Source organism: Sarcophilus harrisii, chromosome 4, assembly GCF_902635505.1.
Source record: "Sarcophilus harrisii chromosome 4, mSarHar1.11, whole genome shotgun sequence".
Lineage (NCBI taxonomy): Eukaryota > Metazoa > Chordata > Mammalia > Dasyuromorphia > Dasyuridae > Sarcophilus > Sarcophilus harrisii.
The window spans coordinates 369,235,748-369,249,260 of record NC_045429.1 but is presented as its reverse complement, the minus strand read 5'-3'; the positions used below and the strand labels follow the sequence as shown (position 1 = coordinate 369,249,260).

The 13,513-nt window shown below is 33.9% G+C and overlaps 1 protein-coding gene across 4 annotated transcripts in view; it reads left to right on the top strand.

Moving 5' to 3' along the window:
* PCNX2 (pecanex 2) overlaps window positions 1–13,513 on the top strand; it is a 357,972-nt gene that overhangs the window by 185,084 nt on the left and 159,375 nt on the right. For all 4 annotated transcript variants that reach the window (XM_031966919.1, XM_031966916.1, XM_031966917.1 and 1 more), the window contains one exon: window positions 12,449–12,590. In XM_031966919.1, coding sequence (XP_031822779.1) covers window positions 12,449–12,590 — 142 coding nt within the window. The remainder of the gene's footprint in view (window positions 1–12,448; window positions 12,591–13,513) is intronic.

Genomic DNA, 13,513 nt, shown 5'->3' with positions numbered 1-13,513 from the left:
ATCTCTATGGAGCAATACAGACTCATTTTCAGTTAAGTTTCATGCTTTCTATGGTTTTCAGAGATGCAGTGACCCTTCCTCATCTTTGCCCATCTTTTCATTCTCTAGGGATGTGTGGATTTGCTAAACTTAACTCTGAACCCCAACTCACTGGTCAAGCTTCTCCTCTGTGTGGGCTCTCACTGAGAAGTAATCATGACTTTGATGTAATAGTGTCAGCTTTAAACAGAAAAAGATAACAATACTTAGATACTGCATACTCTATTTACTCTTAGCATCCCAATCAATAAACAAATAGCATAAATGACTGGATAATACAGTGTATAATAAACATATAAAACATCTCCCAAATGCTGCAAACCTGACATTTTCCTATACTGTAAAAATCTCCTAAGATATAGCATCAATCTGGACTCAAGAGTTTTAGGTTTGAGTTTATTTTTAATTATCTACTGTCACTCATTTTTGAGCAGACAAAACAAAGCCCAAAGAACAACTCACCAGAAAAAAGCAGAAACTCTAGTGGAAGGGAAGACTCTGAACCATGGAGTCAAAAACACAGATGAATTGGCTCAGGATCTAAGTAAACTGAATTTTCATTCAACCCTGTCTGAATTAGAACTGGTGCTTTCCCTATTTCTAAGCTGTGTAATCACTGACAGGGAATTCCAGCTTCTTATAATCACAGCTGACCCTTTTTGGAGCTAAGCAAGGGGATTCTTTGGCCAACTCAGCAAGGAGTATTTCCCATTATACAGAGAAGGATACTGAGGAACAATAGAAGTAAATGGTTAGCCCCGGTTCTCACAATATTTAAGTATCTGAATCTTGAATAAAACCTAAGTCTCCTGAATCAAAGTCTCTCCATTACACTTCATTGCTCCTCAGCTAAATCCTTTTAGAACTATGTTCTAAGAAATCTTTTCCAGTGGAAGATGGATTTGACTTATTCACTTTGCCCAGAAGGCAAAAATGAGACCAGGATTAGAAAGTTATATGGAGATAGGTTTCATCTCAACAAAAAAAATTTCCTATTCTGCAATTTGGAGAAGAAAAAAGGAATGCAATAATTCCTTATCAGTTCTCACTGGAGGTCTTAAAATAAGAGCCGGAAGGTATTTGTCAGATAGACTAAGAATGTTAGGCTGAATAAGAAGAAACAGCCTTGGAATAATTTAAAGCCTTACATTTGAGCTGAAAAAATTAACTATATAAGCATGGGAAAGTGTTGCTGTTCAATAAGAAATTTTTTTTAAAAATTCAAAAGATTCAATACCATAAGTGTTAGCATGGTAAGTATGTGGCTAAAGCACAAACTTTAGCACTATATGCTTTCTTTGAGGAAAGGTAGAGGACAAGTAGTAATGTCCACCTCACAAGAGATAGACTGGTACTCCTGGACCATGCTTTATTCATAATCATGGTCAAGGGTAATTATAGTCATTTTTTTAAATCTTAGCTTAAATGAAGAGGCAAAAAATAGGGAAATGACAATCCCACTATATTCTCCTCTCATCAAACAATATCTTGTATATAGTTTTAGTTGAATCATTTCAGGAATGACATTGATAATCTGAGGAGTATTAGAAGAGATTAACCAAAATATGAGGAGTCTTAAGATCATAAAATATGAAATTCTATTGAAGAAAGTGGGATTAGCTTGGAGAAGAAAAAGTTAAGAGGGTTCAAGATAAATGAGATAAATTTCTAGAGAGAGAAAAACCCACTACCCCCAGAGTTGCCACAATCCGATTTGCTTTAGCTCTAATTGTTGGTAGTGGAGTAGGTCTGAGGGTAGTGGATTTCCCCTAACTAGAAATTTTCAGACAAATTGGGGATGCTTACTTACTGAGTATGCTGGAGACATGATTCTTGGTCATTTATGGATTGGACCAGATACCCCTGAGTTCTTTATAATTCAGAGATTCTGTGATTGTATTATAGCAGGAATTCATGTTTTGGTATGGGTTAGAGTAAATGACCACTGAAGTCCTAATAATTAATCCTATAATTCTTTATTCTTCAGAATACCACACACACATATGTCTATTTTCATATGTAGTTTAACACAGATTGTTCTCTCAGCTGGCATTTTCTTATCGAGAATTCAACACACCGACTTTTTACATTAATCAGTGAGGCATGTGGTAACTTTAATATTACATTTAGATACTAAAGGTCATCAATGTAATTTCTCCCACAGTGCCATAAGCTATCAGCTAAAGTTGAATTCTGTATCATAACTGGATTGGTAGCTCAGTTTTTCTAGTGGATTGCAAGTACTATTAAAAAAAAAAAAAGATCAGGGACCATTTCAGTAACTCAGGAATAGTGACCTGTTCTCTGACAGTTTTGTTCTTGGAGTTATTTTTTAATCTTTTCAAAAGCCCAGTATTACAATCCTTGGCTACTTTTCACCTATCATTTTGCTTTTGCTTCTAGACAGAAGCTTGACTGTCAATTCTTGGCAGATGCAAGCCTTAGTCATCCTTGATTTAGGTTATTGTGTTGGTATTTAAATTCAATTGTATCTGAATACATTGTAGGAACTTTCCTATCCCCTTAAAAAAAAAAAAAGACACTAAAAGGGTTACATATAAAACCAAGTCTTCCCTTAAGAATGTTAATGATATGATTTCATCAGAATAAGAGGTCCCTTTAGCAATGCAAATAACAATCTGCATTAGCTATGAAAAGTCAGTTTCTTGGGCACAAAGCTAGCGAGATTCAGAGGTGGGATATAAATTCAGGTTTTCTTAACTCCTGGTCCATCATTCCATATACCTCATTAAGATTTTTTTTTCTCTTAAGTACATGTGGTAAAATGACAATCAGGAGAGTGTAATAGGATTTAATAGACATGTATAATTTTTGTCTTTGTATTCAAATCATTCAAAATATTAAATTCTTAATAAATTTAATTTGTTGACTGATAATTTTTGATACTGTGCCAGAACTAACTGCCTGGGCAGATATTTTTCCCAAGTCATTTTACATGCCATGTATTTTTCCCTCCCACTTCTCTCTAAGACTGTAATCAAATGAACAATCCTTTGCTTTTGGAAAGAGTGTATCAGCAGAGTACCCTGTTATTCTACCAATAATTCTTGCATCCAATTCTTCCAAACCAATATTCCCTTCCCTAGATGCCATTCCTCTCTCTATGAGAGTAGGGACTGTCTCACTTGTATTTGTATCATTAGTGCTTTTCCCAGTATTTGGCACAGAGAAAAAACTTCATTTAATTTCATTCATTCCTAATTGAAAATTTTGTGAAAAGGTAGAATTTCACTTTAACTTTGCAATTTTTTTCAAATATTCTGTCTTTGTTTCAAAGGCAACTTTCTTCTTCTTTCAAAGAAAGAATTCCAAATAACTGAGATGATTTCAAAACTCATTATAACTCACATGAAGTGAAATGAGGAGAAAATGGGGTGCAAAACAGAAAGAAGAATGTTAGACAGAAATACCACTACATTCAGGTTTGTTTTGATGCTTAATATATATTTGACCATATAATACATTTGAATATATATTATGCATAAGAGTATATACAATTTTTAAAGGATTAGATATTAAGTAATCCTTTTATGCCAACTATGCCAACTGCCAGGAAACAAAGAAATAACTAAACATCTCCTGTCCAAAAGGAGTTTATACTAAAAAAGAAAGGGTAACCTATACAAGTATTACTAGAATCCTTTATTTTATCTGAAATTCATTGCTTTAGAAGAATTATTTGGCAGTATTTGCTGCAATTTTTATGGGAACCTCATGGAACTTTTTAAAAATCATTATTAGCAAGTAAATCCTGGTTGACTTGAAATAGCATAATTCCCCTTCTCTCAAATCAGTCTTATCTCTACTCATAGGAAAAATAAATATTTTTAAAAGCTAATTTCACAGCTTTCAAAAATCAGGATGTAAAACTTGACTGCCCTCATATAAATAGCCCCTAGATCATAGTGCTTTGAGAAATTTATTTTCACTTCAGAAGAATTTCTAGTATAAATGTGCTGCAGGATGATCTACCTTTCTCTTCATTTGAAATTTTATTGCAGGTATTTATCCAGGCAGAATACTAGTCTGAACTGGTAAATGAATGTTGACAGATTTCAGCTGATGTATTTTTGTAAAGAAGATTATTGTTGTTTAATGAGCAGATTTATTTTAATTCTGGAGATCTCTGCCTAAATAGAAAAAAAGAGAAAAATGAAAAATAAAATACTATTGAAATAAGACTGATTGCAATTACCTATATTTTATAATAGAAAAAAATACAAAAGCTAGGTGGTGCAGTAGATAGAGCACCAGCCCTGAAGTCAAGAGGACTTGAGTTCAAATCTAGCCTCAGATACTTAATACTTACTAGCTGTGTGACCTTGGGCAAGTCACTTAACCCCAATTGCCTCAACAAACAAAACAAAAAAGAAAGAAAGAAAGGACTGACCTTAGAAGTTATCAAATCTAACCTCTTAATTTTAGAAATAAAGAAATTGAAACTCAGCAAAGTTATATGATTCACCCACAGCCCTACAGCTGGGCAGCTAAGTGATGCAGAGCATAGAATAGTGGTCTTAGAATGAGGAAGACATCTTCCTGAGTTCAAATTTGACCTTAGACACTTATTAGCTGTGTAATCCTGGACAAGTCACTCAGATCTGTTTGCCTCAGTTTCCTCCTCTGTAAAATGAAGTAGAGAAGGAAATGGAAAACCATTTCAGTGTCTTTTTCAAAAAAACTCTAAGGGGGATCAGGAAGATTTTGAAACAACTAGGCAACTGCTTTGGAATCTGATGGCCCTCTTGAACCCCTATGTAAAATACATTTTATTTTAAATACTTTTAGAGGCAACTTATATTATATACAATGTTAACATCTAATCCTTTTAAAATTGTATACTCTTATGCATAATATATTTTCAAATGTATTATATGGTCAAATATATATTAATCATCAAAACAAACCTGAATGGACTGTTATTTCTGTCCAACATTCTTCTTTCTGTTTTGCACCCCATTTTCTCCTCATTTCACTTCATGTGAGTTATAATGAGTTGTTGAAATCATCTCAATTATCTGGATTTCTTACTTTGATGAAATTTCTATTGCACCACTTCTATTTAAGTGTTAATTATTGTGTTTTCCTATAATACTCTAATTCTTATGCCATTAATTATCTGAATCTAACCATTCTTTTCCTGCTCCATATATATATATATATATATATATAAAACACAAGATGATTTTCTTTCTTGTTAATCTCTTGGATTGCTTGATCCTCTCCTATTTAACTTCTTCCACAGGATTTTAACCACACAATTTTAATGAGTTAAATAGTAAGCATTTTTTTTTCTTTTGAATGGGACACTGAGGTCCGGCTTTCTGAAGTAGAGTGTCAATTATCATGCTATTAATGACAAGACTATTCAGATCATTCACTGGGAAAGTTCAGAGTCTCTAGTCGTGCTCAAATTACTCTAATTACAAAAGGTCCAGATACTTAGATTCATTCAATCAAGCAAGAAATGGTGTAAACTAAATGTGAACAAGCCCTGAACCAGTGGAAATAGTGAAGAAACTCCATCATTGGATGAAAAACAGATGACTCCTCACAGGAAATATGTTGTATTTAGCTGAAAAAAATAAAACAAATCTTTGGACCTCTGTGTAAGACAGCAAGCCAGTTAAAAATATCTGGAATTCCAATAAAAGTTGGTAGACTAGGCAAAGGCTCATTGTTGTGATGGGAACTCAGAGGAAAGGAAATGGGAAGATCACTAGATGGTCTTCTCAGGAAGTTAGCCAAGAAAAGAAGAAGGAATATTAAAAAATATAGCATATGTATGTATATATATATATATATATATATATATATATATGGATATAGAAAGTAAATATGGATGAGTTAAATGAAGAGTTTTTTTAAGAGTATGATTTTACTAGATATGCTAATGTTTCCCAATCAAACTATTCACAGAATTACAGAAAAGGAATGCGTTAAAGTGAAATGAGTCTTGGATTTTGAATCATTTTGGAATCTAGGCATTCTTCTTACTAGGTCATCTTGCTTATTTAAATTCTGTATGCATCAATTTCTAATCTATAAAATGATAACAGCAGAATAGAATGTGAACACTAAGATCTATTCCAACTTTAAATATGTATAACCAGGTGGTTGTTGAGCAGACATCAGCATGTTCAGCTAATACATGTGGAAGATATTGGGGAATCTGTTGCCAGAGAAGCATGATGGCATGCTTTTTTTGAATGCAGCTCATTTTTGGCTATGCAGCCAATCAAAAAAAAAAACTCCTTTTCATTAGATAGTTAGCAGACTAAACCTAGTTACAGAGACCCCAAATCAGGGAAAAAGGCACTTCCATTACATGTCATCATTCCTCTCCAGAGGCAGGCTCTCCATCCTCTTCCATGTGAATGATTGCATTATTGGAGTACATTGAGGCTTGCTTACTAGCCCCCTTTTATATTTATCATGCTATAGTTCTCTAATTTCAGGGGTTACTCAGTCTAACTTTTACCTGAACAGGAATTCTTTCTATAGCATCTTTAAAAAGCTTTCCCTTGAAGATCTCCAGTAATGGGGAAATGCATTATTATCTCCTGAAGCAGTTTTTTAGGATAGATTTGGAATACTTTTTTGATTCTCATTGTTAGGAAGTTTTTCTTTATATTAAAATAAAATTGATCTTTTCAATTTCTAATTCCTACAAATCTTATTATACCTCTCCCTCCCCTGTCAGGGACAAGCACAATTTGTTCACGTGAGTGCTTTGAAATTAATAATATCCATAATATTTGTTAAACACTTACTATGAGATGCTAGAGAAGCAAAGACAAACACACACACACACACACACACACGCTCGCGCGCACACACACACATACACATACATAAACAAAAACAAAAAAAAAAGCCAGCCCTTACCCTTAAAGAGCTTATATTTGGGGGGGAAGGATATACCATTTATACAAGTAAGTAAAGGCAAAAAACATAGAAAATAATAAAAACATAATTTCAATTTCAAATATTTCAAGATATAATGTTAGTTGTTATATTTATTAAGAAAATCCTTACATAGGAGGTGATATCTGAGCAATGCTTTGAATGAAAATTATGTTCTAGGAAATAAAGGTAAAAAGAGATGAAAAGGCAGGTGGGTAGAAGAGAGGATTATTTGTGTAAAGACACTAAGGCACAAGATAAAATACCCTGTATGGGTACCAACAAGCAGGCCAGCTTGTCTGGAATAGAAGAGGACTAATATATAATTAAGACTGAAAAGGGAGGGAGGGGCCAGATTGTAGAGTCCCTCAAATGCTGGGCTAAGGATTTTGTAATTTATCCTAAGGGCAGAAGGAAGCAATTAAAGATTTGGTCTGGAGGAAGGGTAGAAGGGATTATGACATAGATTCGTATTTTCAGAATTTCAATTTGACATCTATATGGAGAATAGATTGAAGAGGGAAGAAAATATAGGCAGAGAGATAAATCAAGAAGTTATTTCAATAATTCAGGGAAGAGGGCGTGAGATCTTAAACTGTGCTGTAATGGAGGCAGTTAGCAGTGCAGTGAATAGGGTACAGGGCCTGGAGTCAAGAAAATTTGAGTTCAATTCAAAATCAAACAAACCTCTGGATCTTTGTATAAGACAGCAAGCCAGTTAAAAATATCTGGAATTCCAATCAGAGCTGGTAGACTAGGCTAAGGTTTATCTTTACAGTGGGAACTCAAAGGAAAGAAGTGAGAAGATCACTAGATGGCCTTCTCATGGAAGTTAGCCAAGAAAAGAAGGAGGAATATAAGAAAACAGCATATATATATATATATAGGAATATAGAAAGTAAATATGGATGAATTAAATGAAGGTGGTTTTTTGTCTGAAGTGTCTGAAACACTTGGTAGCTATATGATCTTGGCAAGAAACTCAACTCCTTTTTGCCTAAATTCCTCATTTGCAAAATAGGGACACATTGAAGAAGGAAATGGCAAATCACTTCAATATCTTTGCCAAGAAAATCTCATGGATGCTGTCCATGGGGTCATGTAGTCCTGTGAAACTACAGCAGTGACTATGAGATGCCAAGAGCTATTGTAGAAAGAACTGACAAGATTTAGGAACTGGTTGGATATGGAGGCTGAGGGAGTATGAGAAATCAGGAATAACTTCAAAACTACAAACTTGGGGAGTGGGGAAAATGGTGGAGCCAATAACAGATCTGAGGAAGGTTAAAGAAAGGATACATTGGAAGAAAATATAAAGAATCTATAATGGGCAGATTAACTTTGAGATGCCTATGGAACACCTAGGTAGAAACAGTTGATGCTTTTGAATTGGAATTCTGTAGATTTGGGTGTCACTTCCAAAAGAAATGATAAGTGAGCTCTTGGGAGCTAAAGAGGTAGAGAGAAAGAATATTAAAAGAGAGGAGGGGGCAGTCAGAGTCCAGAATGAGCTTAGTGAATGCTAGGTAGAGGATGACCCAACAAAGGAAACTAAGGAGGAGTGGTTAAACTGGTTTAAAAACAACAACAACAACAACCAAGAGAAAGAACAGTGTTACAGATACCAAAGGAAGAAAGATTATTTAGGAGGTAGAGAGGATGGGATGGGGAATGTCAGATCATATTCTTCAAGTAGCATATTCTCTAAATTAGATGTCTCCTGTTTCTTATACTCATGGGTTTCTATTTCCCTCACCATTCTGATCCCTCACTATTCTCTGGAGACTCTCCAGTTTGTTAATAAAATTCAGTACCAAGGAAGAAAATAATACACTAGATGTGGTCATCAATGGCAATGGAGTCTGCAGTGCATTTGAGCTCTCCTATCCCCATATCCATTGTGCCATATGAAGGGTTGGAAATGGCACTCTAAAATAAAGACAGCAAGAATAACTGAACCTGATTAAATAGCATCCAGAAGAAATTTAGACTGAAGGAAATATAAGAGTTATTAGTGGAGTTTTCATGAAGATTTTAAAAGAATGGGAAAAGCCATGACAATATTATTACAAAAGAGGGGTTAGGCTGACAGAAACAATTACTGACTCTATTCTAAATTTAAGCTTTTTCTCAGTCCTTGTCCTTCTTGACCTCTCTGCAATGTTAGATGCTTTTTCTCACTACATTCTCCAGAATATATAACCTCTGTTGATTTCTTTGTGGTACTGTTCTATCATGGTTGGCTTCCTGCCCAATAGACTGATCCTTCTCACTCAAAATTACTATCCATATACTTATTCTTATGCAGGGGTGTACACTAAGACTCTGTCCTATGCATTTTCATCTGCTTTCTTTCCACTTTCTCTTTTAATGATTTCATCAGTTCACATGGATTCAACTTTGTTTTTCTCCTCTGTAGAAAACTTCTAAATTCACAAATCTAATTCCATCTCTCTCTTGAATTACAATCTTGATTTTACACCTGTTTACTTAACATAGTCCTACTGGCATCTCAAACTCGACAGGTCCAACATAGTATTTATCTTTCCTCCTAAAATCATTCTTCCTCCTCACTTCTTTATTTCTACAATGAGCACTACTATTCTAGTCACCTAGTATTTCAACCTAAGAGATATCCTCAAGTCCTCATTCTCACAAATCTACCATATCTAATCAATTGTCAAATTTTGAAATTTGTACATTTTCAACATCTCTGATAACTGTCCTGTTCTCTTACTAGTTCAAGTTCTCATTCCTTTTCAGTTAGACTGTGGGAATGGCCTCCTAATTTGTTTCTTGGCCACTCTCTCTCCCTCTCCAATTTGTTCTTACCACAGTAAACAGGCTGATATCCCTGAAGTTCAGATCAGACCACAACAGTCTTCTTCTCAGGAAGTTTTAATGTCTTCCCATCACCTTTGAGTTAAAATGAAAACATTTTATTTTCCTTTCATGAACACCACTATCTGATTCCTACCTATCTTTCCTGACATGTCATAATTTAAATGGGGACAAAATAAATATTTCCCAAGTGATGCTATGTTGTTGAACGAGCAGCTTATTGAGTGATTGATCATCACTCATGTTTTATGTCTATCTATCTATGTCCCCTGCTAATGGACAATAAACTAATCCCAGAAGTACATAGGGAGAGAAATATAAGTTGCATTATATCTGGGAAATTGTTCCAAACTTTTTAATGATGACAAGCTGTTTCTTGCAAACACTACTCATCTTTTTAACACCTATAAGTTCTTGATGAAATTATAACATCTAGTTGTTTATTTCTCAGGTAACATAGTTGTATGTTAAGATTTTTAAAATAGGGATGATATTGCTTATCCTGCAACACCTTTTTTTTGGTTTTTTAAGTGATGAGAGTGCTAACAAAACTTCTAATATTTAGGCATTTTAATTAAGCTGCTTTTATTATACTGGCTTTTGTTGTCTGATCCTTGGTTCCTTATTCTTTTATATTTCTAACATGCATAATAATCTTCAGAACTTCAAAATATCTGTGAATTTATCAGTGTTATTATGCCTTTTGCTGATGATGACTATAATCCCTCCACATTCTTTTAGCTGCCTTCAATTGTTTTAGACAAAAATAAAATTAATGTCTGAAGACCAACCTAATGCAAATAAGCCTTTCTAAACTTAACTGGACCAGTCATTGTATAACAAACACACTGCCTGCTACTTATTTCTTAAGCTTGTGGTCTTCTGAAATCAATGGGATGCTGGAATCAGCTTAAATTGATTCATTAGAACTGATCATTTGATTTTTCGGTGTGACCATCTACAACTTGGAAATTGTCAAATGCTACAAATCAGGTCTGGATTTGTTGTTTTGCTGATTGTCTAAACCTAAAAGTGAAGGATAATATTGCAGATTAAATTTAAAGTGTTAAATGTTTATCAGTACAATTTAGCTTCACCTTTATAATCCAGGATTATTTCTGTAACATAGTGAAACACTGGACCAAGACTTCAGTAGAATCAGAAATATTTAATTTTTGTTCACCATGGTCCTAATTTTAAATAATCACTGTCACTCTGAATGAATAAAAAGACATTTATTAAGAAGAAATCATCACATTCCATGCATTATACTAATTGATGAGGATATAAATATAAAAGTAAAAGATTCTCTGTTCTCAAGGAGCTCATCTTCCTTATTTGGAAGTGTGTGGCCCTGGAAAGGAGTTTTGATCTGGGTGGTCATAACAATGGTGAGTAGAACCATAGGATACTTGACCATCACAGGCTTACTGGAAGAAGTATAAATTCTGATTCTTTTTTTCTTTATTTCTTTTTAAAATGTTTTCAAAATTATATGATAAATTGTGTTTCTTGTGTAATTCTGGGCTCAATTCACTATTCCACCTAGCTGTAGCCAAGTGGTGCAATAGAAAGTGTGCTGAATCAAGTATCAGAACAGACACTAAGCAGTTGTGGAGGTCCAGGAAAATCATTAACCTCAATTTTCTTTAGGTTCTACAAAAGTAAAATGAGGACAATGTAAATAGCTATTTCTCAAAGTTTCTATGAGATAACATGTTTAGCATAGTGCTTGGAATTTAATAGGCACTATAGAAATGCTTATTCCTTTCCCTTCCCCTTTATTAAATTGAAATCTACTTAGCTGTATACCTTTGTAGTATCTATCTTTTTAGCCATAGAACCTAGCATATTTATTCAATTTAAATTAAATTTGAGTTGAACCATAGACACAAGTTAAAATTTCTCAATATGGTAAAAACATATATCTTCTCAATTGAAGACAGAAGAACAACTACTAATTAGGAGGAAATAGCCTATATTAGTAAGAACAAAAGAATAGAGTACAGAAGTAGTATTTATATTTGTTAGCTTTAAGATTCATGACCTGACCATTTACATGTAAATGACCAAATACATGCAGCAGATCTATTTTCCAGATTATAACAGACTGACAGTTTATAGAAATCATCCATCAATGAACAATGGAGAAACCCTATTGTACTTGTGTGCAGGCTGCAACATAGAACAAATTGACAAACATAAAAGAAGAATGGGAATAAAAAAATATTATCAGAGAAATATATAATGGAATAAAAAAAAAAGATGGGCTCACTTCACAATCAGAGTGAGGAGCAATAGGAGCACAGATGATGAAATTTCAGGAGAAAGTATGAATGTATCCCAAAATGTTGGGTGGATGTCCCTTGGCAAAACTGAAGGGACAACATGGAGAAAAAGTCATACAGATTGGGGATGCAGAGACAGGTTGGTTGCATTGGCTTCCTCTTTGGAAACATCCAGAGTGATGAAATCATAGATCTATTTGAATAAGATGAATGAAGTTGTGACTTCTGTCTAGTATTCTCAATCAACATCTTTTGACCTCAAGCTATATCATGTTTATATAAAATGCTCCTACAGATAAATCATTTAGCAAATGGGAATTCTGAGTTTGTTTGCTTTTCTTTCTTTTCCCCAGATGTTGCCCATCTGATGTGGTTTGAAAGACTTTATGTCTGGCTTCAGTGTTTGGAGAAATACATCTTGTACCCAGCAATAATTTTGAATGCCCTCACTATTGATGCATTTTCGATTAGCAATTACAGGAGACTTGGTGGCCAGTAAGTAGCTAATGGTTTAATCATATAATAATTTAAATTGCAAAACTACAGTGAATTTTAAACTACAGTGGCTTTTTCTAAGTGCCTTAAAGCATTTCAGTAAGCGCCTCTGCTCTTCCTTAACACGAAAATCTGACCATGAAAAAAATGGGAACCAGTAAATATTATATTAATTCACTTTTCTGTTGCCTGGTTGGTCATTTTGAGTGATCTGAATCCAAATGAATTTAGGTCTCTCTTCTAAGTGATGTTACAAATAAATGCCAGTCAATATGAAAATCAACACAGAAATCTTGGACTGTGAGTTCAAATAAAATGCCTGAGATGTGGTATGAGTCCAGATCTCTTGAAAATCTTAGAACTTTACAAACCGTCATTCCATCTAGCAACTATTCTATTACTTTGTATCTGGGGGAGAGGAAAGTTAATCACTGTCACTGCTCTTCTTGAATTTATTAGGTTTAGTATTATAATTAAAAGGACAGAGCCTCTAAGCTTTATCTAGTCTAGATTCTTGGATTGTTCTTTTTTTTTGCAAAGTAATAATATACAATAGATTTATCAGTTTTAAACATTCAAATTAAACTTAAAATTTAAAACATTTAAACTAAAAAAATACTTAATTTTGAGTTTCTAAATGAAAATCCAGCTGATAACTTGTGGACTTATCATTCTGACAAAAGGTAAAAGTTTCTCATCACATAAGTTGTTAACTCATATGAGAATGAAAAGAATATTCCATGACTTCTTTTTATAGATTTACTGCTTTGGCACATGACACTTTGCTCAAGCAAGACATGCCAAAAAAAAAAACATGCTATATAATACCAGACATACAAAATGTAACTGCTATTCCCTTTGCAGTGGGTAAGAACACTGAATTTGGCAACAAAAGTTTTGGGTTTGAATCCCAGTTTTGCTAT